The 22,839-nt window shown below is 41.6% G+C and overlaps 1 protein-coding gene across 4 annotated transcripts in view; it reads left to right on the forward strand.

Annotated features, from left to right (window-relative positions):
- LOC105502553 (ubiquinol-cytochrome-c reductase complex assembly factor 1) overlaps positions 1-22,839 on the forward strand; it is a 109,211-nt gene that overhangs the window by 32,326 nt on the left and 54,046 nt on the right. For all 4 annotated transcript variants that reach the window (XM_011929159.1, XM_011929160.1, XM_011929162.1 and 1 more), the window contains 2 exons: positions 5,978-6,050; positions 13,632-13,689. In XM_011929159.1, coding sequence (XP_011784549.1) covers positions 5,978-6,050; positions 13,632-13,689 — 131 coding nt within the window. The remainder of the gene's footprint in view (positions 1-5,977; positions 6,051-13,631; positions 13,690-22,839) is intronic.

Genomic DNA, 22,839 nt, shown 5'->3' on the forward strand with positions numbered 1-22,839 from the left:
CCCCGTCTCTACTAAAAAATAAAAAAAATTAGCCGGGCGAGGTGGCGGGCGCCTGTAGTCCCAGCTACTCGGGAGGCTGAGGCAGGAGAATGGCGGGAACCCGAGAGGCGGAGCTTGTGGTGAGCCGAGATCGCGCCACTGAACTCCAGCCTGGGCGACAGAGCGAGACTCCGTCTCAAAAAAAAAAAAAAGAAAAGAGAAAAGAGAAACATTTACAGTTTTATTCATTTCTTGGTGATTGGGTTCCACTTGGTTGCTACCATATGTTTTGTATAGGCTGTTTTTTAATGATTCTAGAGGGAAAATTGACTGTCATTTGGAGGATTACTAAATCATCAGGAAAATTCCTTCACTCTTTTATCCTAAGTTAGCCTCTGATTTGTCTTGGTTCCCTTGTGATATCAACTAAATCCCTGAGGTTTGCATTTTAAAACTCCTTTGTAATGTGATAATTGTACTTTCTATAACCTTCATTTTATTTTATTTTATTTTATTTTTATTTTTTTTGAGACAGAGTCTCACTCTGTTAGCCAGGCTGGAGTGCAGTAGTGCGATCTCAGCCTACTGTAACCTCCACCTCCCAGGTTCAAGCAATTTTCCTGCCTCAGCCTCCTAAGTAGCTGGGACTACAGGTGCATGCCACCACACGTGGCTGACTTTTGTATTTTTACTGGAGTTGGGGTTTCACCATGTTGGGCCAGCCTGGTCTCGAACTCCTGACCTCAAGTGATTTCACCTGCCTTGGCCTCCCAAAGTGCTGGGATTATAGGAATGAACCACTGTGCCCAGCCTGTAACCTTCATTTTAAAATTTGTTACATCACAGTATCAAAGTATGACATTCTAGTGTAATTGAGATGTGAAAATGTATGTGTAACTTTTCATTTTGAAAAACAAAACCGTTTTCAGCAATGTTGATTCAGATCAATACACTTTCATTGGATTGCACTGGCAAAATTATTTGTTTTGTGTTTTCACATGTATTTGATTAGGAAGTAAAATAACTGCATGTCTGTCCACATCAGCAGTATCAGCTATCTTTTCTCTTTTTCTTTAATGTTTTCATGTATTACTCCCATGTTCTGTAATCATATTTAGGATCTTAAATGTAGCTTTTCCTTACCTATGTGAGTATCCTGGAATCATCATTTTTAAAAATTATCTTTATATGCAGTATCAGGTAAGATAGGGACAATATTTACCCAACTCAGTCACATGCCATAGAATAGGTTTCCATATGAGCATTAAGCCAAAAAGTTGCTCCTATTCTGAAGGACACTGACAAACTGGAATGTATTCAGAGGTAGGCAGTGAGCCTTATGAAAGCTTTAGAAACTGTTAAGAATGGTTAAAGGAAATAGGGATGCTTAGCCTGGAAAAGAGAAGACAGGATGATTCTTCTCAGGTATTTGAAGGGCAACTGTGAAAAAAAGAAGGTATTCCAGTGGGCAGAATAATGTTCAATGAATGTTACGTGAAGCAGATTTTAAGTTTAGCAAAATAAGAATCTAACAAGAATTGTCCTCCGGTGGGATAGGTAGCCTTACAAGGTCGTTGGTCTTGTTTGAACAGAGGCCCAGATGGTTGACTGTGAATCAAGAATGCTGTAGAAGGATTTCCAGTAGACAATAGAAGGTTCAAATGATTTAAAAGACCCTTCTAACTCTTTTTATTTTTTTTGAGTTGGAGTCTCGCTCTGTTGTCCAGGCTGGATGGAGTACAGTGGCGCGATCTTGGCTCACTGCAACCTCTGCCTCCTGGGTTCAAGCAATTCTCCTGCCTCAGCCTCCCAAGTAACTGGGATTACGGGTGCCCACCACCACGCCCAGCTAATTTTTGTATTTTTAGTAGAGAGGGGGTTTCACCATATTGGCCAGCCTGGTCTCTTGGCCAGGCTAGTCTCAGAACTCCTGACCTTGTGATCCGCCCGCCTCGGCCTCTCAAAGTGCTCACATTACAGGCGTGAGCCACCTCGCCAGGCCCTTTCAAACTCTTACATAGCTGTTAATGCAATCCTTTTACTAGATTTGTTTTTCATCCTGTAGGATGTTAAAAAATGCATCAGTTCGTAGGAGAGCAGATTTTCATTTCCTAAAGCTGTTCAAGGTGCCTCTCTTTTACTCAAGTAAAAAATGACTGATGAAGTCTTCTAAAGTTAAAATGAAATAAATATGAAGTCATCCAAGGACCAGACAACTTGTATTGACTGGTTGAAAATTCAGTCCCCTACCTCCTTAACTCAGATCCGTGCATGATTCTTGAAGAAGTTCTTTCCTCAAGTTATTATTTCTAATCTCTGTGTGATAGTCTTAAGGGACTTGCTTTAGAGATTTGTCCAGGAAAATGGCTCATCCAAGTATAAAGGCTTGGCCTTGCAGCAGGAAAAGTGAAGAACTATAAAATGCTCCTGATTGCCATAGCATGAGCACTGAAAACATACTCTGGCCAATCTGGTGAAGTCTTCATTGTTTGTGATGAATGCTTTTTCACAAACGTGTTGTTGGGGAAGCTTCCTTCTAAAGGAAAGTCTTGGGCCTTGGACCTTAAAGGCAAGTCTCCAGGCAAGGTGATTAATTATGAACCCAGAGGATTTTATATATAGGAATCTGAAGGAGACTACAAGTTTAAAAAAAATAAGATCAAGAAATAGGTGATTAGAAATTTTAAAGTTACATGCTTGTCTATAGCTGAACTGGGCCATAAGCTCTGTCAGAACAGGGATTTTTGTCTGTTTTGTCTACTGCTCTATTCTCATCATCCAGATCAGTGCCAGGCACTGAGTTATGTACTCAGTGAATTATTGGATGAAGCGAGGAGCTGGGGCAGATGTCCTGAACTCCCTGTCTTAAGGATAGGAGTAGACCTGTCAAGGCCAAATTATTAGGATCGTGATATTATTAGATTATCATTAGTTTGGTAATGGCACAGACCAGTGCTTCCCAAGATGTGTTCTGTGGTCAAATACTTCCTAGAACTGCAAGTGTTAACAAAATTAAACAGGCTTTTTTTTTTTTTGTCTGTTGATATGGTGAAACTGATTGATTTGTCAGTGTTGAATTATCTTTGCATTCCTGGGATAAATTTCACTGGATTATGATATATTGTCCTTTTAAAAATATTGATGGATTTAATTTTAAAATATTTTCTTAAGGAATCTTGCATCTGTGTTCATGAAGGCTATTGTTCTGTAGTTTTGTTTTCTCCTAATGACCTTGGTTTTGATATCAGGATAAGGTTGGCCTTATTGAATGAGCTGGGAAATATCCTTTCTTCTTGTTTTCTGGCAGAGTTTGTGTAGATTTCGTAACATTTCTTTTTTTTCTTTTTCTTTTTTGTTTTGAGATGGAGTCTCACTCTGTCGCCAGGCTGGAGTGCAGTGGCGCGATCTCGGCTAACTGCAACCTCCGCCTCCTGGGTTCAAGCCATTCTCCTGCCTTAGCCTGGGACTACAGGCGCACACCACCACGCCCAGCTAATTTTTATATTTTTAGTACAGATGGAGTTTCACCATGTTGGCCAGGATGGTCTCAATCTCTTGACCTCGTGATCCACCCGCCTCAGCCTTCCAAAGTGCTGGGATTACAGGCGTGAGCCACCGCGCCCAGCTGATTTCGTAGCATTTCTTTAGATGTTCAGTACAGTTCTCTAGTGATGCTATCTGGGTCTGCAGTTTGCATTGTGGGAAGGTTTTTAACCACAAATCCAATTTATTTAATAGATACAAGACTATTCATGTTATTTATTTTAGTGAGCTTTGATAGTTTGTATCTTTCAAGGAATTTGTCCGTTTCATCTAAGTAATCACATTCATTGGAGTAAAGTTGTTCATAGTATTCCCTTATTATCCTTTTAATGTCTTCAGGATATGTAGTGATGTCTGCTCTCTGATTCCTGATATTGAAAATTTGTATCTTATGTGTTTTGGGCTTTTTTTTTTTTTCCTTGATCAGTTTTATAGGTTATCAATTTTATTGAAAAAAAAATTTTGTTTTTTGAGGCGGAGTCTCGCTCTGTCACCCAGGCTGGAGTGCAGTGGCACGATCTCGGCTCACTGCAACCTCTGCCTCCCAGGTTCAAACGATTCTCCTGTCTCAGCCTTTTGAGCAGCTGGGACTATAGGCACGCACCACCATGGCCAGCTAATTTTTGTATTTTTGGTAGAGATGGAAACATTTTGCCGTGTTTCCCAGGTTGGTCTCCAACTTCTTGGCTCAGCTGATCTGCCTGTCTCGGCCTCCCAAAGTGCTGGGATTACAGGCATGAGCCACCACGCCTGACCTGGCTTTGATTTTCAATATTTTATTTTTCTGTTTCAGTTTTGTTGATTTCTGCTCTTTACTATATCATTCTTTCTGCTTGCTTTTAGGTTTAATTTGTTTTTCTTTTCTAGTGTTTCATCATGGGTTTTGTTTAAATGTGGGCTTCTAATGCTGACTTACTCCCCAGATAGGGATATCTGATTTCTATTGTCTATTTCTATATGTCCTGTTTTCCTCTGTATTAACTTTAGACTGGAAGCTCTTAAAAATATGACATCTCAAATTATCATATAAAATATCTTAATTACAATCAGAGACGTAATCATTCCTTAATTTGTTATGGGTATTTCTACCCATCAGAGACACTTGCTTTAACTCTAGAGAATATAGAAAAATATGAACATTATATAGTTTTGGGTATAGTATGTTCTTGGTGACTTTAAACCTTAATATCATAGCTCCACTAAGTTCTAGATTGGTTTTTCTTCAGTTACTAGGTCATTCTCAGCCTGTACACATTTGTTTTTAGTCTATGCATATTTGAGTTTGTAACTTTCCCTGTTGTTTTAAGAAAAAATCGGCTTCTAGAAGCCTTGTTGATGTGCTCATTTACTTAGTTATATCCTTTTTTTTTTTGAGACGGAGTCTCGCTCTGTCACCCAGGCTGGAGTGCAGTGGCCCGCTCTCAGCTCACTGCAAGCTCCGCCTCCCGGGTTCCCGCCATTCTCCTGCCTCAGCCTCCTGAGTAGCTGGGACTACAGGCGCCCGCCACCTCGCCCGGCTAGTTTTTTGTATTGTTAGTAGAGACAGGGTTTCACCGTGTTAGCCAGGATGGTCTCGATCTCCTGACCTCGTGATCCGCCCGTCTCGGCCTCCCAAAGTGCTGGGCTTGGGCCACTGCGCCCGGCCTATTTAGTTATATCCTTAATGAAATGTTTGGAAGTCCTTAAAATACCTGTTCCTATAGTGCTGAGTTTGTCTTCAGACCTATAAGTCAACTCTTAAATAGTTTATTTTTAGATTTATTTTTATTAAGGCATAATTTATATACAGTGTAATATACAGATCTTAAGTATACAGCTCAGTGAATAAATTAAAACCACCACTCATATCAAAAGCCTAAGAGAATTCCTAGTGCTTTGGGAATAGTAAAAGTTTGATTCTTGTATTTTGCACTCATTAGAAACCCTTATTTACAGATACAATGTTAATCAGCAAACTATAAAACTAAATAAAATCTGGAAAAAAGATACCTCTTATTCCATTGCCCAGAGATTTATAGAATAGATAGTAGTGCCTCTGAGGAAAGATTAAAGGCTTGAGGGTTTTTGTTTGATTTTGGCCAGAAGAATGTGTAATTTTTTTCTGTAAAGGATTTCAGATTCTAAAGAGTTAATGTGGATAATGCTGAACAGTGATTTAGAGGCACAAATATGGTGAAGTAGGTTGGAGTTAAATGAGAGATTTCATTTAAATATTGGAAAAGCCTTTCTGAGGTTTTCATGCTGAAGTCCTAAAATATGAAAATTGTGTGAAGTCTGTATGAATGGCTAAGCTCTAAGACAACAAAAAAATATTTGTATTGGTTTAAATTACCTAGAGAGAGGTTTGGACCCTTCCTTCTAGTTGAAGAAATATAAGATTCTGTGACCCATGTCTAATGGAAATAGAACATCCACTTGGTCATGTCTTGAGTTTGGTTTTATTCTCTTTGTCTAGAAGATTAAGATTGCTGCCCTGCGCATGTATACTAGCTGTGTGGAGAAAACTGACTTCGAGGAATTCTTTCTAAGTAAGTTATTGTTTGATAGTACTGAGAAGGAGAACAAATCTACATTTCATTTTTATGATTGTGTTTTAATAGAGTAGGTTTTTTTAGTCCCTAGTGAAACAGTTTTTTCTGCACAAAGCATATAATCCAAACTGCCTATTTTTCTCTTTAAAAAAATTATTGTATATATTTCTTTAGAGGCAGGGTCTTGCTGTGTTGCCCGGGCTGGCCTCAAACTTCTGGGCTAAAGCAGTCCTCCCACTCAGCCTCCTGAATAGTAGCTGGGACTAAAAGCACATGGCACTGTACCCAGCTGCTTTTCTTTTTTAATAGAGTAAACAGAGAGCAAAAGGATCCTATAAATAAAACATTTTGCTTATTTTGAAAAAACAAACAAACGGTACTTTGACATTATCTTCCTTGTGCACATGTGCATCTTTCTACATAAGAGTATTCATAGTAAACATATTCTGTTTTACATTCTGGATTTTTTTTTTTTTTTTGAGACACAGTCTTGCTCTGTTGCCCAGGCTGGAGTGCAGTGGTGCGATCTTGGCTCAGTGTAACCTCCCTCTCCACCTCCCAGGTTCAAGCGATTTTCCTGTCTTGGCCTCCCGAATAGCTGGGATTATAGGCATGTGCCACCACACCCAGGTAATTTTTGCATTTTTAGTTGACATGGGGTTTCACCATGTTGGCTAGGCTGGTTTCAAACTCCTGACCTCATGTGATCCACCCTCCTTGGCCTCCCAAAATGCTGGGATTACAGGCGTGAGCCACTGTGCCTGGCCCATTCTGGATGTTTTACTTAGCATTTTGACATGGACTTTTGGCCAGCTATTCCTCTTTTGTTTTTAAGTTTTGTTTTAATTAATCCTGGATTAATTAAAATTAATCCATAATTAATCCTGGATTAATTATGATTTTTTCTCATGTTAAAAGATGATTGGGTCAAAAGGCACATATAATTTTATTATGTTTACCTCATTGATTAACTGCTCTCCAAAAGGGTTTTGCTGGTTTAGACTATCAGAAGCCGTTGATTGTTATCACAGTATTAATTTTGATGCTGTAAACAGTTATATTATTAACAAAGTTAATTAAAGCAGGTACTTGTAATTGGGAGAGATTAAATCATTTCCATTTCCACAGATTTTGAAAGGAAATGTATGTTGTGTACTTCTGTGGTAATAGTCACATCCTCAAAGCAGCATACACCTAAATGTGTACATTTGAGATTTTTCTCTAGCAGCAAATATTTACATATACTTGTGTTCACAGCAGTGAAGAAAGCTGGATGCAATTTTGGTTATTTAATAACTATTTTTTTGTTTCATCTTGTTTTTTGAGACTTGTTTTGAGTCTTGCTCTATTGCCCAGGTTTCAGTGGAATGGCGCCATCTTGACTCACTGCTTCCTCCACCTCCCAGTTTCAAGTGATTCTTGTGCTTCAGCCTCCTGAGTAGCTGGGACTACAGGTGCGCGCCACCATGCCCAGTTAATTTTTGTATTTTTTTTAGTAGAGACAGGGTTTGGCTATGTTGACTAGGCTGGTCTCAAACTCTTGGCCTCACATGATCCACCTTTCTTGACCTCCCAACCCAAAGTTCTGGATTACAGGTGTGAGCCATGGGGCCTGGCCTATTTTGGTTTTTAAAAATCAAATAAATACAAATCATTTTGTTTATTTTACTGTCTCAGCAGATTGATACCAAAAACTAAAATACCATACTGAATTATAATTCCAATTTAATGTCCACCTTTCATTTCTTCTTTATTCATAACCTGGAAAGAATATTTTCCTGCTTCTTTGTTAGTCTAGGATAAGTTAGTCCAAAAGGAAAAAATATTTTTTCTCTACTTGATGAAGCTATTAATATTAGAAACTACTTTTTTTCTTTTTCTTTTTTTTTAGAGATGATCTTGCTCTGTCACCTAGGCTGGAGTCAGTGCCTCTAGCCCTTTTACTGCATCCTTTTACTCCTGGCTCAAGCAGCCCTCCCACCTCAGCCTCCTGAGTCCCTGGGACTACAAACACATGCCATTATGCCTGGGTAATTTGTTTATTTTTATTTTTTGTAGAGACAGGGTCTCACTATGTTGCCCAGGCTGGTCTCGAACTCCTGGTCGTAGGCCTTAAGTGATCCTGCCTCAGCTTCCTGAAGTGCAGGGATTATAGGCATGAGCCACCATGCCCAGCCTGGTTTTTTTTTTTTTTGAAATGGAGTCTCGCTCTGTCCCCAGGCTGCAGTGCAGTGGCCGGATCTCAGCTCACTGCAGGCTCCGCCTCCCAGGTTTACGCCATTCTCCTGCCTCAGCCTCCCGAGTAGCTGGGACTACAGGTGCCCGCCACCTCGCCCGGCTAGTTTTTTGTATTTTTTAACAGAGACGGGGTTTCACCGTGTTAGCCAGGATGATCTTGATTTCCTGACCTCGTGATCTGTCCGTCTCGGCCTCCCAAAGTGCTGGGATTACAGCCTTGAGCCACTGCGCCTGGCCTTTTTTTTTTTTTCCTTAAGTGCCTTAGTGAATCCGTGTGTGAAGTATTTTTCATCAGGTCTTTTTGAAACCTCATCCTCAGGCTGGGCATGGTGACTCAAGCCTGTAATCCCCGCACTTTGGGAGTCTGAGGCGGGTGGATCACTTGAGGTCAGGAGTTCGAGACCAGCATGGCCAACAGGGTGAAACCCCTCTCTCTACTAAAAATACAATAAAATTAGCTGGGCATGGTGGTGGGCTAATCCCAGCTACTTAGGAGACCAAGGCAGGAGAATCACTTGAACTCGGGAGGCAGAGGTTGCAGTGAGTCGAGATCACACCACTGCACTCCAGCCTGGACGACAGAGCAAGACTCTGTCTCAAAAAAACAAAACAAAAACAAAAACAAAAAAAAAACAACCCTCATCCTCAGACATCTATTTAATGTCTGTTTTATATTTGATTCAATAAATAACTCAGACATTTCTTAGAATTATTTTGAAAGGATGTTTACTAGATATCTTTGTCTTGGCCAGCTGTTCATTATTGAAGGTTCTTCAGTTAATATTATAGTATTGAATAATAAGACTTTTTGTATATTTAACATATCGTGTTTCAATTCATAGCCTGTTGTAAACTACTTATAAAACTTAAGAAAAGTTTATAAGTAACTTTTATACTATTAGCTCACATAGTATGCTTTTACATTTGTCTCACTTAGGAGTTACAAAATATTGTGGGCTAGGAAGGGCTTGTATTATTTTCATTTTGTTTTATTTTGTTTTCAGAAACAGTTGAGCCTCAAAGAGGCTAAGTGACTCACCCAGGGTTGCCTAGCCAAGCCTTGAACCTGTGTTGTCTGGTTTAAAATCCAGGGATTTTTCCACTATAACATATTGCCTGTGAATGAGTGTAATTGCAAATTAGAAAATGTAATACATTTTAATATTTTCTGTATTTTGTCATATTTAAATGCAAACTATCTCTGTGAGATTTTCTATTGGTATTGGAAACTGATGTTTATACTAACTATAGTGTGTACCTATTGGTGAGCTTTGTCCTAGCTTAGCCTTTGAAGTAGTTACCTAGGGAGAAAGTAAATTTTTCAGTAACGCCACTCTTGAGGTTTTCTGAGACTCAGTTTGAGAATTTACTTTTGAGACCTATAGCATGTTCATTTTTATTACGTTCTATTGTGGCCCATCTTAGTCATTTGTGGGTAGATTAAGTTTTCGTATCAAACCAAAGTGCTTCCAAACTGTGGCTAGTGAATAAAAAGAGAACAAATCTAGAATATGCCATCTGGAGGCAGAAGATTACAAATATCTTTAAAATAATTACATTGACTTTCCTGTGGCTTGGATTCTAAAGAGTAGGTGAGACAGGTTTGAAATAAGAGAAGGGCTGGGTGCAGTGGCTCACACCTGTAATCCCAGCAGTTTAGGAAGCTGAGGCAGGAGGATCCCTTGAGCTGAGGAGTTCAAGACCAGCCTGGGCCAAAAAAAAAAAAAAAAAGAAACGAAACAAGAGAAAGCAATATATATATTGCTTCCCAAGATTGTACTTTTTAAAGTGGTCATTGCTCACTTGGACTTGTGGTATTTTAGGGCTTAACTTTTGGAGTCCTGAGAATTCAGCCGCCCGCTGTTTCTTAGATATTTTGAGGATGTCTTTTGTCTGAGCGTGTTGCACTGATGAATAACACAGCGGTTTGCTGACTGGTCTTTTAGAGATGTTCTGCTCTGAAGAGCACTTTGGAGCAGAGGTGGTCAGTCAGTAGAGTTCCTGTTTAATTCCACAGAGTTGTCTGCAGACTGCTTTGTCTTCAACCCTTAAGAGACTGGAGACCTTGGAGAGGAGGTTCTTTAATGAATACATTCTGAGTCTGTGGTTGAGGTTTATCACTGATACAGTCTGAAATAATTAATGAGGTTTTTCAAAGATAATTTCAATTCTATTTAAATAATTGGCTGAAAACCAACAATAGTGAATATTTATTGAGTACCTACTAACTTAATAGTAACCATTTTGCTAAACATTTTATAGGCCTTATCTCATTCTCACAAAAATCTTACAAGGTCAGTTATCTTGTTTTTCTCATTTTTACAGAGAAGAAAATTGAGTAATTTTACCCAGTGTCACATAGTGAGTGAGAGGTAGAGTCAAAGTATTGAATCAGGCAGTCTGACCCCACATTAAATGTACAACTGTGTTATGCTGCCTTCCCATAACAGTAATGAACTATTTAATTGTATCCAACTTGATGTCAAGAAAGTGCCTAGTTTCAGAAACTGAAGCACTGAATGTGCATTGGAGCAAGAGTGTGATCGTGGCAAAGTACTACAGCAGGTTTTAACTTTGAAATGTTTAAATGCATTTCACTGAACTAAAGAATCTACTGTATTTTTGCATAGTTCACAGTCAACAGTCATTGGTGTTACTTTTTAGGGCTTTACCCTGTGGGTTTCTGTTCTGACACCAATGTGTATAGGGACTCAATCATATGCCAGCACTTTTCCCACCCTCAGCCCTGAGGTGACCCCAGAAGGGGAAATTGTGACCCACGTCCAGCTGCTGGCCTGTCTGTCTGTCTGTGCTTTCCAACCCAAGAACTGATTCCCTCTCTGAGAAAATTGGAAAGGCTCCTAGAGGCTGCTGAGAAGCTTTGATGTAGAGGTAGCAATTGAACAGATTGTCCTTTAGAAGCAGCCAAATTTCATTTTCCAGATTGAAAGACAGACTTCCAAGAAAATTTTTCTTTTTAATGTTTTGTTCTAGCATCCAAAAAAGACCCAACTTCAGATCCGGGCTTGAGAGTTTCTCAGGGCTATTCTCGTCTAGGTGGAGGGTGGTTGGCCCATTCTCAGATGGCATGTGTCTTAATAGCTGTATGACTGGCCAGACGAGCCTTCAGCTCCCTCCTGCTGGGCTCTGAGAGGAAGTCAACTTGACAGCTGCTCGGCACCTCCCAGTAAGCTCACCAAAGTATTTTGGTGTCACTTTGTGACAGACTTGGATTCAAACTGCAGCCCTGCCACTAGCTTATTAATATTGTGGCTGCCCACATGTTACTTAGTTTGAGTCTGTTTCCTCATCTCTAAAATGAGAAGTATAATGCTTCCCTCCAGGGTTAAAGTGAGGATTGAGTGAGATAATGTATTGACATGGCTTGCAGTAGATCTGGTATGCAGATGGGCTCTTAGTGAGTGTTAGTTTCTGATAGTGGTGTTAGAGAGGCTGTTAGAGCGGGATTAAGAACACAGTGTTTGGAATCAAGTAGATCTGAATTTGATCTCAGGTGTCTCTTTTCATAGCTGTGTGACCTTGAACAGCAATTGTCTTGGTCTCTCTGAGTCAGTTTTCTTACCTGTCAATTTGGGATATCAATGCCTACCTCGGGGTTGTTGGGAGGATTCATTGAGCTCATGGATGTAAAGAACCCAGTAGAACATCTGGCATGTGGTAAGCCCGCAGTGAATTACAGCTCTTTATTACTGGTGCTGTTAATGTACCTCACGGGGGTCCCGGCCTATGTTTTATCTCCTAGTGACCCCTCTTTGTTATCATTTAGTACCTCGTATACCTTGATGGTTGCTGAAAAGCAGAGGATAGTGCTTCTTTCTTGAGTCATTGCCCCAAAGGACAGATTCTACCATAAGGGCCCACATTCCCCACTTATTTATTCTCTTTTTGCATCTTCCTCTTGCTCTGGCTTTTCTCCCTGTTATGTAATAAGGAGGGCACATTCAGTGGGAGACTCCTCATCCAGCAGGAGGCTTTTCTTAGCTGAGTGAGGATTGAGAGGCTTTGATGTCTGGGCACAGAACTAATTTGTGGGATCTGAAACCAAGGAGAAACCCTTCCCAGTTTTGTTATTTCTGGGGGGTGATGAACAGCCTTTCACTAAATACAATATGCTTTCTTATTGAGCTGCAGCTCCTTAGAGCCCTGACTTTTTTCACCTGATCTTTTCTTTTTCTTTTTTCTTTTTTCTTTTTTTTGAGACAGGGTCTTGCTCTGTCACTCAGGCTCAAGTACAGTGATATGATCTTGGCTCACTGTAACCTCCACCTCCGTGGCTCAAGTGATCCTCCCACCTCAGCCTCCCAAGGAGCTGGGACTATAGGCGCATGCCACCATGCCCAGCTAATTTTTGTATTTTTTTGTGGAGACGGGGTCTCACTATGTTTCCCAGGCTGGTCTCAAACTCCTGGTCTCAAGCAATCCACCCGCCTCAGCTTCCGTAAGTGCTGGGATTACAGGTGTGAGCCACTGCACCCAGCTCCTGGTCATTTGGGCAAATCATTTAGCACACCCATATCCATAGCACATTGGGAAGCACCTTACAGAAAGAAGACAGGAAAAGGATACTAGAAAGACGTAAGCCTCTCAGTGGATCCCAAGTGAAAAAAGTGAGGGAATGTTTGCCTAGCTTTTCAGAATTCAAGCCCATGGAGGGAAAATACTGTAGAATCACACGGAAGCTAGAAGGAACCATAGAAATAATCTAGGCCACATTCCGCAAGGTGAGAAAACCAAGACTCAAAGGGCAGAAGTGATTTGTCCGAGGCCACATAACAAGCTGGTAACAGGGCTAGAACTAGAAGGCTGGTGGTCAGACTGAATTCAATGTTTTTTTTTTTTTTTTAGACAGTCTCACTCTATTGCCCAGGCTGGAGTGCAGTGGTTTGATCTTGGCTCACTGCAACCTCTGCCTCCCGGGTTCAAGTAATTCTCCTGCCTCAGCCTCCTGAGTAGCTGGGATTACAGGTGTCCACCACCATGCCTGGTTAAGTTTTGTATTTTTAGTAGAGATGGGGTTTTGCCATGTTGGCCAGGCTGGTCTTGATCTCCTGACCTCAGGTGATCCGCCCACCTTGGCCTCCTAAAGTGCTGGGATTACAGGTGTGAACCACCACATCCATCCTTTTTTTTTCTTTTACTCCTGGCACACTATGATTCAATATTCTTTTATCCCATGGTCTCTCCCTATTGTTCTACTGGACTTTTCTGCAATAGCATAATCAGAGAGCGCTGTAAGTACCATGCCTGCCAATGTTTAAAATATGGTCAATATGCCTCCTTTAAACCCTCACAGACTTATACCTTATTGTTATTTTCTAGGGTGTCAGATGCCTGATACATTCAATTCATGGTTTCTTATAACCCTACTCCACGTCTGGTAAGTGAGCAATTTAAATGAAGTCACTAAATGTATTTTTTTTAAACACTGTTGACTTGTAAGGTATAGCCCTCAGCAGGGCTGATTATATGAAATGGCAGTTGTTCAGGTGTTAAAAACTTTTCCTTTCATTTTAATAACTGGTGTCTTGAAGCACATTTTTATTAAAGGTCAAAGCATAGGCCCAGAAGAAAACTAATATTTGTAGGATTTTTTCAAAGAACACCTAACCCAGTGAACAATGCTATCAGTATCTCTTAAGAGACGCTATGAGCTTGGATGGAAAGTTTTCTCTCCCTTGGCTGTTTTAGGAAAGTTCACATTTACGTAAAAGTGGTTTGAATTGTGAGAATCCGTGGTCATTTTCATTGCTGGTCATCAGAAACCTATAACAAATTACAGCACTGACATTTACGCCTGTGCCTCTCAAATGTGCATACAGGTTAGCTTCATGCCAGGCTTGTTACATGTAAAAATATTTAACACCTTAAACAGTATATTTTTTCTTCAGCTGTGAAATAAGTAGCCAAAAAAATCAATTTTTCATCTAACGTTACACAGTATTAAAGGTCAGAAGGATATAGGAGAGTCGTTGAAGTGGGGGGCTGGGGAATGTATTTATTGAACTGCCAGATCTTGGGAAAGTAAATTCTGGAGAACTAAGTTTACTACTTTGACCATAGTGAGTATCTGAGGAACATGGGAATGGCTGCCCTGTCAAAAGAACCCTTGTTTGAGACTGCCTTCAGCTGAGCCTTTGCATCGCACAACTGACTACTATATACTTTTTGGTTTTGCTCACCTCTGAAATGTTTCTTCCTCTGTACTCACACAGTTACACTGAGTTTGGCTTAGGGGGCCTAAGGTGGCAGTTTATTTTATGCTTTTTTTTTTCATTTTTTTTTTTTTTAGACATAGTCTCACTGTGCTGCCTAGGCTGGAGTGCAGTGGTGCAATTGTGGCTCACTACAACCTCCGTCTCCTGGGTTCAAGTGATTCTCGTGCCTCAGCCCCCCTGAGTAGCTGGGATTACAGGAGCCCACCACCATACCCAGATGATTTTTTGGTATTTTTATAGAGACAGGGTTTCACCATCCTGGCCAGGCTGGTGTTAATCTCCTGACCTCAAGTGATCCACCTGCCTTGGCTTCCCAAAGTGCTGGGATTACAAGCGTGAGCCACCGTGCCCAGCCTATGCTATCTTTTTCTAAGCAGTAGTTTATTAAGTGCACACCATGTCCTAGGCACTTTGTGGGAACTACGGAATAGTTCTCAAGAAGCTTACAGTCAAGTGAGGGAGCTATGTTGTGTAAAATGGTCAATTATAAATCAGAATGCCTAAGTTATATAATAAATATGAGTGAGAAGTACTTATAGGATCACAAAGGAGGCTGCAACTGTCAAAACCCTTATACTTCTACCTGTTAGTTCTTTGAAATGTGCCACGCATCAGGTAGCTTAGAAGGCATACTGCCTTCCTATTGTCTCAATGGTGAAGCTTAGGGCATAGCGTTCAGAGAGGGAAGCTGGATATATTGAGGGGAAAAAGTGCTTTTTCAGGAGAGGAGGATGGCAGAGGTGGCACTGTAAAATTACTCACTGGAAAGGTGGGAGGGTTGCAAGAAGGCTAGGGTGTTCCCAGAGGAACTCAAAGATAATATTCAGAACCTGTATGAAAGACTCTTTATTGCCCATATAGCTAGAGGTATCAGTGTTAGAGGGAGTGGATGGCAAAATAAAATATATAATCCCTGTGACCACATCCCAAGGTCAATACCTGACTAACAGCAGCTGGGAGAACCTTGAAACTACTTATAGTTCTTTAAAGTTTCCAAACTGCCTGCTGAATCTTGCTTGCTGAGGTTGGTTTAATTTCTGAGGAGTAGGGTGTACCACCCCTAGTTCAATCGAGAGAGGGAAGCTGTCTGCTTCAAATCTACGCTTGATTCCCCTTCCACTCTTTCTCTCCCCTAGTTCTGATGGTCTGCAGGTTTTGGTGGAAAGAATCTGTAGCTTTTCAGTTTGAATCAGCACACTGTTCTTGAGGACTTCCTGTGTGTGCAGGACCATGGGATGTGGGAGAGAAGGGTATGACATGTGTTCTTTTCTGGTCGTTTCTTTTGGGCAAATCAGATACAGGCTCTGTGTCTGGATCTTCAAGAAATGTTAAGTCTAGTGGAAAACAGACGACATAAAAGCACGATTGCCTATAATGCACGACAGTGAAAGAAATGCTGTGCCCAAGACACAGGCAGATGCAGTGGAAGCACAAAGTGGTGTCACTAAATCCAGATTTGGTGATGGGGTGGAGTGTTGGATAAAAAGTGGCTTTGTGGTAGAGGTGACATTTGAGATGCACCACGAAGAGTGACTAGAATTTCTGTCAGAGAAAGGGTGGGCATTTTAGGTTGAGGAAATATTGGGAACAAAAGATAGAACATGTACAAGAACATGGAGTATTTGAGGGCAGCCAATTGCCTGACGTGTCTGGGGCAGGTTTACTGAGGAATGTAGTGGAAGGGTCACCAGGAAAGTAGTTAGTTTGGGGCTCAGTTGTGCTGTGATACTCCAAGAATTGGAGAACTCTTTCTTCTAATGGAATGGAGGGGGACGGGGGGCGGGGCAGGCAGTCAGGAGGAATGATGGATCCACCCCAAGCCATGTTCTATTGGCCCTGCTCTTTTAGCCTGAAGCTCCAGGAGGGTAACCAAAGGATAGCCACATCAAGGTTACAGGACTCAGTGGACTTGCTGGAGGCGTAGGGGTTGAAGTACCTCTTCGAGGTGGTAGTGTAGGGTGGGGTAGGAGGCTTAGAAAACAGTTAGAAAAGTAGAAATAACGCCTCCTCCCCCAAACAAAACCAAAACCAAACAAACTCTTAATAAACAAAAATACCCTGGTGGCTGACATTTCAGAAGGTTTGCTTAGGTTCCCAAGGGTAAGGGTTCCCTGTTGACTCTTAGAATAAGTACAAGATTTCTCACACCCTGTTAGTTCCCTGGAGGAAATGGTGTTTCACTTATCCTGTCTGCTTTTTTTTAGTTTCACAGTTTTTCTGTGGTTTGCGATTTAGGACTGGGACGCCCTCCATCTCCTAGAGGACCCTTATCAGTTGTATATTCACTTGAGCTTGCAGCTGCAATGACTATGTGTTCATTGTCTTTGCTGAACTAGATTAGTGTTGACTGTGGCTGCTAAAAAAATGCTGAGAGAGGCCGCTGTCTGCGCTGTCCAGCATCCCCACGTGGACTTGATAAAAGCAGGCCTCCTCCCCTATTCCCTGTCTTGGCCACTGGCATCATGCCTACATCAGAAACCTGGGAGCCCTCCTTTGTCTCTTCCCTCAACCCTTCACCTGCTCAGTCACCTAACTCAAACTTTTTTTGACCCTGACCAATAGTAACAAATGCATGTTACTTTGTGACCAGAATGGACATATGAATGGACACATGAATCTGGTACAAAAGTTCTGTAAAATTTATCCTTATAATGTCAGGTAATCTCTGATACTTTCTTTTCTTTCTTTCTTTTTTTTTTAGTTTTAAGGAGCAGGAGTTTAATAGGCAAGAAAGAAGGGGGTAGGAAGAAAGAAGCAGCTCCTCTGTACAGAGACTGAGGGAGGGAGGCTCCAAGGCCGAGAGAGGGAACCCCCAATATTTTCTATTTCATTTGAATTCATTTTAAACAGACATTGATGATGTCACCCACTAAACTGATTACACTGAGTTGCAACCAACTGTACTTGAAAAGTGGTCTTTGGCCTCTAGCTTCCCTATCCCCATTCTGTTGGCCTTCTCAGTACAAATGGGGTCAGCACACACACAAACACACACATACGCACACACACGCACTCACTCCTTAACGTTCTCTATTGTTCTCAGAATAAAATACAAGTTTTGGCTGGGCCCGGTGACTCACAGTTATAATCCCAGCACTTTGGGAGGCTGACATGGGCAGATCACTTGAGGTTAGTAGTTCAAGACCAGCTTGGCCAACATGGGGAAACCCCGTCTCTACTAAATATACAAAAAAATTAGCCAGGCATGGTGCAGGCACCTGTAGTCCCAGCTACTCAGGAGGCTAAAGCACGAGAATCGCTTGAACCAGGGAAGCTGAGGTTGCAGTGAGCTGAGATGGTGCAACTGCACTTCAGCCTAGACGACACAGCGAGACTCCATCTCAGAAAATAAAATAAAATAAAATAAAATACAAGTTTCATATCACTGCATTCACATCTGATCAAATGTGACCTATGGTGCCTTTACTAGTCTCATTTGTTGCTATTCTAGGCATCGTTACCATCACTACTCCCTTCTCTGCAAGAAAAAGCAAAACTATGTAGTAGAAATATCAAGTCTTCTGCACGAAGTTTCTTCTGCCTAGAAGGCCCTTCCCCCTCCTCTCCACTTGACAAATTCCTGTTTTTCCTTCAGTATCCAATTCAGGTATTATCTCTGCTATGAAGCATTCCCTTTCTTCTGGGCAGGGAGATTTATATAGTTGGAATTTGTGTTGGCATTGTAAGTGTTAACAGATTTGTAGAGACTCCCCTTTTGAAGTCATGGAGCACTAGTACCTTCTCAATGCAGAAATTAATTTTATAAAATGGAATGGAACTAATAAAATTAGAACATACCTGTAATGAAGGTAGGATGGAGAGGGAGTAAAATGTAGTCTGTTTTTGAAGGTTATTTTAAAGTCAGGTATTTCATAAATATACTTACTACTAGGTGTTTTATGTATATTATCATTTATTTATTTACATACATTATTTCACACATGCTCACAACTTCTTTATTCTCATTTTACATATGAGGGATTAGGGGCTTAGGGAAGTCAGAGAACTTTCCCAAAGAAGTAGTTAGAATGTGGTGGAGAGGAAATTCAGGTGCTGGTCTGGCTAACTCAAAGCACTAAGTTGCTTTCCTCTTTAGTAATTATAACTACTAAAGTAACTAATTAAATACTTAAATTAACATTAATTAATACTTAAGTACCTACTTAAACATAGATTCATAAAATTATGGCATTTATTCTCTTGATTGAAGGTACTGTGTATAGCAGACAAATTTATTTCGTGCCCTCTTAGGGCTTCGGTGAGAAGAGAGACATTAAACAAATCACAGCTGTGATAGGTGTGGGGCGAGGATGTGACAAGGCTACATGGGAGAAGCTGGGCATCTCATTTAGTTTAGGGGTGGGTCAGTCAGGGAAGGCTTCACTGAAGAGAACATTTACATTGACACCTAAAGGGTGAATAGAAATTAGCAAGTGAAAGAGTGGATGAAAAAGCCTTCCAGGTAGAGGGATCTAGTGATTTTCAAACTTTTTATCAGCAGAGTCCTTTTTAAAAATGAAATCTTATGCTCAGCCACCAAATATGATATATATGATAAAAGGAGGTGGGAATGACCTGCTTGCTTCACTTCACAACATGCCCACTGAAAAAAAGACCCTCAGGTAGTTCCATGGAAACTCAGAATGCAGTTTAAAAACTACAGATCTAGTCCACTTCTCTCATTTTGCAAATGGGGAGACAGTTTTGGCAATTTTAAGGAATTGTCTCAGGCCACTTAGTAGTAGAGGACCCGAGACAACTCTGAAGTTAACTGTGGTTACCTACCCCTTCTAAACACTTTGCTTCCTTTCTGGTTGTCCTATTTGGTGGTCAGGGGATAGGGGTCTCTTCCCCTGAGTATGAACGTGTCGTATGAGCATAGCAAACATTTACGGATTACCAGCTGTTACGATGGGCCCCATGTTTCTTGGCGCTCACTATGTGTGTCCCGGGAGAGGCCACAGGTAAACTTGAAACTAGCACAGGATGATGTACAGATTATATGGGTTCACGGGGGAAGGGGGGTTGCCTTGGACTTCTGGGGGCTAGAACAGACTATATAGGATTGAGGAGTAATTAAGAGGCAAAGAAGTTATTGTAAACTACTTTTTAAGAAGTTTCAAATGAGGGGATGATCACTTGAGGGAAAAACAGTTTAGAAGGGAAGCATTTAGTTGTTTTTTATTTTAAAGTGGGGGAAACACTGGAACGGTTTTGTAAGCTGAAGGGAAGAAGCCTTTGGGAAAGAAGAGAAGGAATTAAAGTGTGGGGATGGGAAGAGGTTAGAAAGCAGACTGGTGCCAGTCTCAGTGCAGCCAGAGAACTGCACTGGCAGACACTGGCAGCCTCTGCAGAGGCTCTTTAAAACCACCACAGCATTTTTATTGTAGCTGTAGGGCATTCAGGCTTCTGCTGGATTCCAGCAACCCCAGGCCTGCTATACATGGTGAGCCCTGGCCATGTGCACATCCTCCCCCAGCCAGAGTTGCAGTGTTAAAACACCCACGCTTGTAGCTTTACTGCCCAAACCAAAGGCCTATGCAGCAGCATTTTACCAACATTGCATACCCTAAGTGCGCTGATACCCGCTACCCAGGGGCTTATTCTTTATAGTGGATCTGACAGGCAAGCTGCAGGCCAGGTGTAGCTCTTGGAGGAGGCCTGTTGTCAGGTGAGATGGCTTCAGGAAGTACCTCAGCCAACTTGTCTGTTTGCCCACAGGTTGTCCTGTGGCCCTCATGCTCCCCCCAGAAGGGTTAGGCTTCATGGTGAGGGAATTTGGGAAACCAGGTAGAGATAGCCTTGTACACAGCCCTGGAAAAGGGTCAGCGTGCCAGCTTACAGTTCAATAAACTCATTCATTAGCACACTGCTGGGGCTTGAATGTAGCCATCTAGGCTCTGCTTTCTTGGCCTCAGCTGGTGACAGAGTAAGGGAAACAAGCTGTGTGAAAATCCCCTTTGGGATTCCTTCATAGCAGCCAGAGTGACAAACCTGCCCAAGTGCCTGCTAGTCTTTATTAATTCAAAATCAGATCTACTCTAAGCAGCTTATAAACTACCATGCGGGAGAAACAAGGCCAAAACACAACTGGCATTGTCAGAGGGCCCAAACAGAGCGAGCGAGACAGGATGCTCAGAGCTGCCAGTACCTGGCAGGAGGTCAGCATCAGGAATAACAAGAATCTTCCCTCCCAGATTTAGGCTGAGAAGAGGAAATCATAGCTAGGAAACTCTCCTGTTCAAAGGAGACTCTGCAGACAGTATTGTTGCCTTCCTACTTGTCTTACTTAGCAGGAAGAGGTTCTTGGTGCTGTGTTACCACAGAATGGGGGAAAAAGGGGGGAGCTCAGGCTTCATTCCAGCCCCTTTCTTCTGTACTGTGCAACCTTAAGTTACTTAACCTCTTCAGAGTGTGTTTTCTTTTCTGTGAAACAGGGATAGTTATAATGTTCTGAGAGAGAGAATGAATGTAAATGCATCTTACAGTGACAAGTTTCATATTATAGAACTTAATAAATGGTAGTAATCATTATTATTATTTTCCATAAGGAAGGCTTGATAGCTTCAGCCCTTTATCATTTGATACTCCTAGTGAGTGACATTTTCTTCCTGTGTCCTGTCTCCATGCTTGCCTTTTAGAGATATCTGGGTGCCAGGTTTGAACACTCCTTTTTTTCTTTACTTTGCTAGCTGGATTATTTGCCTTTCTTTTTTTTTTTTGAGGCAGAGTCTCGCTCTGTTGCCCAGGCTGGAGTGCAGTGGCGCGATCTCGGCTCACTGCAAACTCCACCTCCCGGGTTCACGCCATTCTCCTGCCTCAGCATCCCGAGTAGCTGGGACTACAAGTGCCCGCCACCACGCCCGGCTAATTTTTTTTTTATATTTTTAGTAGAGACGGGGTTTCACCGTGTTAGCCAGGATGGTCTCGATCTCCTGACCTTGTGATCCACCCACCTCGGCCTCCCAAAGTGCTGGGATTACAGGCTTGAGCCACCGCGCCCGGCCTATTTGCCTTTCTTATATGTAAAAGAAATCAGTATTATGTATGAGCCACTGGAATCACTGAGAGACAAGGATAGTACTGTGAAGCTTAAAACCTAAATAATAAATTGTGGGTTTAAGAATATCATCAGGCCAGGCACGGTGGCTCATGCCTGTAATCCCAGCACTTTGGGAGGCCGAGGCAGGTGGATCACTAGAGGTCGGGAGTTCAAGACCAGCCTGACCAACATGGTGAAACCCTGTCTCTACTAAAAATAAAGAAATTGGCCGGGTGTGGTGGTGGGTGCCTGTAATCCCAGCTACTCAGGAAACTGAGGCAGGAGAATCTCTTGAACCTGGGAGACAGAGATTGCAGTGAGCCGAGATCATACCACTGCACTCCAGCCTGGGTGACACATCAAACTTGGGAGGAGCACCTTGAGTTGATCTTAAACAGAGGGTAGTAACTTCTGCACAGATTCAGTCTATATTCAGAGTAGGTGCTTATTAATACTTGTTCAATAAATGATTAATTAATATAGGAATCTTTTTCACTACAAGATAGTTTTTAAAGTTTATTTTGCATTCTTTTTTTTTTTTTTTCCTGGATACAGATTGGCACACTGATATTTTGCTTTTTTTTTTTTTTTTTGAGGCAGAGTCTCGCTCTGTTGCCCAGGCTGGAGTGCAGTGGCGCGATCTCGGCTCACTGCAAACTCCACCTCCCGGGTTCACGCCATTCTCCTGCCTCAGCATCCCGAGTAGCTGGGACTACAAGTGCCCGCCACCACGCCCGGCTAATTTTTGTATTATAAGTAGAGAAGAGATGACACCACACCAGCCCGGCCCGGCTCGAACCCATCACACCACGTGAACCGCCCGCCTCAGCCTCCCAAAGTGCTGGGATTACAGGCATGAGCCACTGCGCCCAGCCTGCATTCTTAAGGGCAGTTTTTATTTATTTTATTATGTTTTAGCATGGAAGTGTGTTATTCCCTCCGTAATGCCCCCTGTCCTTCTCATTTCCCCCTCGTTTCCAACAGAGGTCTGATATTATGACTTTAAATCAGTGACAAAATGTAATTTGACCTCTCAATGTTAAATTTAGACATTTATTAAGAGTATATACACCCATGATGTGATTTAAAGTGAGCTGTATTGTGAAATAGCTTACTTAATGACTCAACATTATTGTTATATGGTCAGAGTCTGTGACAAGTGTTGGCTTTGTTTTGCAGTGGGTAGCAGGATCTTCAAGTCTTTTATTTTTATTAACCATTTTGACTTTGTTTTATTTTTCTTTCTTTCTTTCTTTATGTCTTTTTTTTT

The sequence above is a fragment of the Colobus angolensis genome, unplaced genomic scaffold (genome assembly GCF_000951035.1).
Source record: "Colobus angolensis palliatus isolate OR3802 unplaced genomic scaffold, Cang.pa_1.0 Scaffold8, whole genome shotgun sequence".
Taxonomy (NCBI): domain Eukaryota; kingdom Metazoa; phylum Chordata; class Mammalia; order Primates; family Cercopithecidae; genus Colobus; species Colobus angolensis.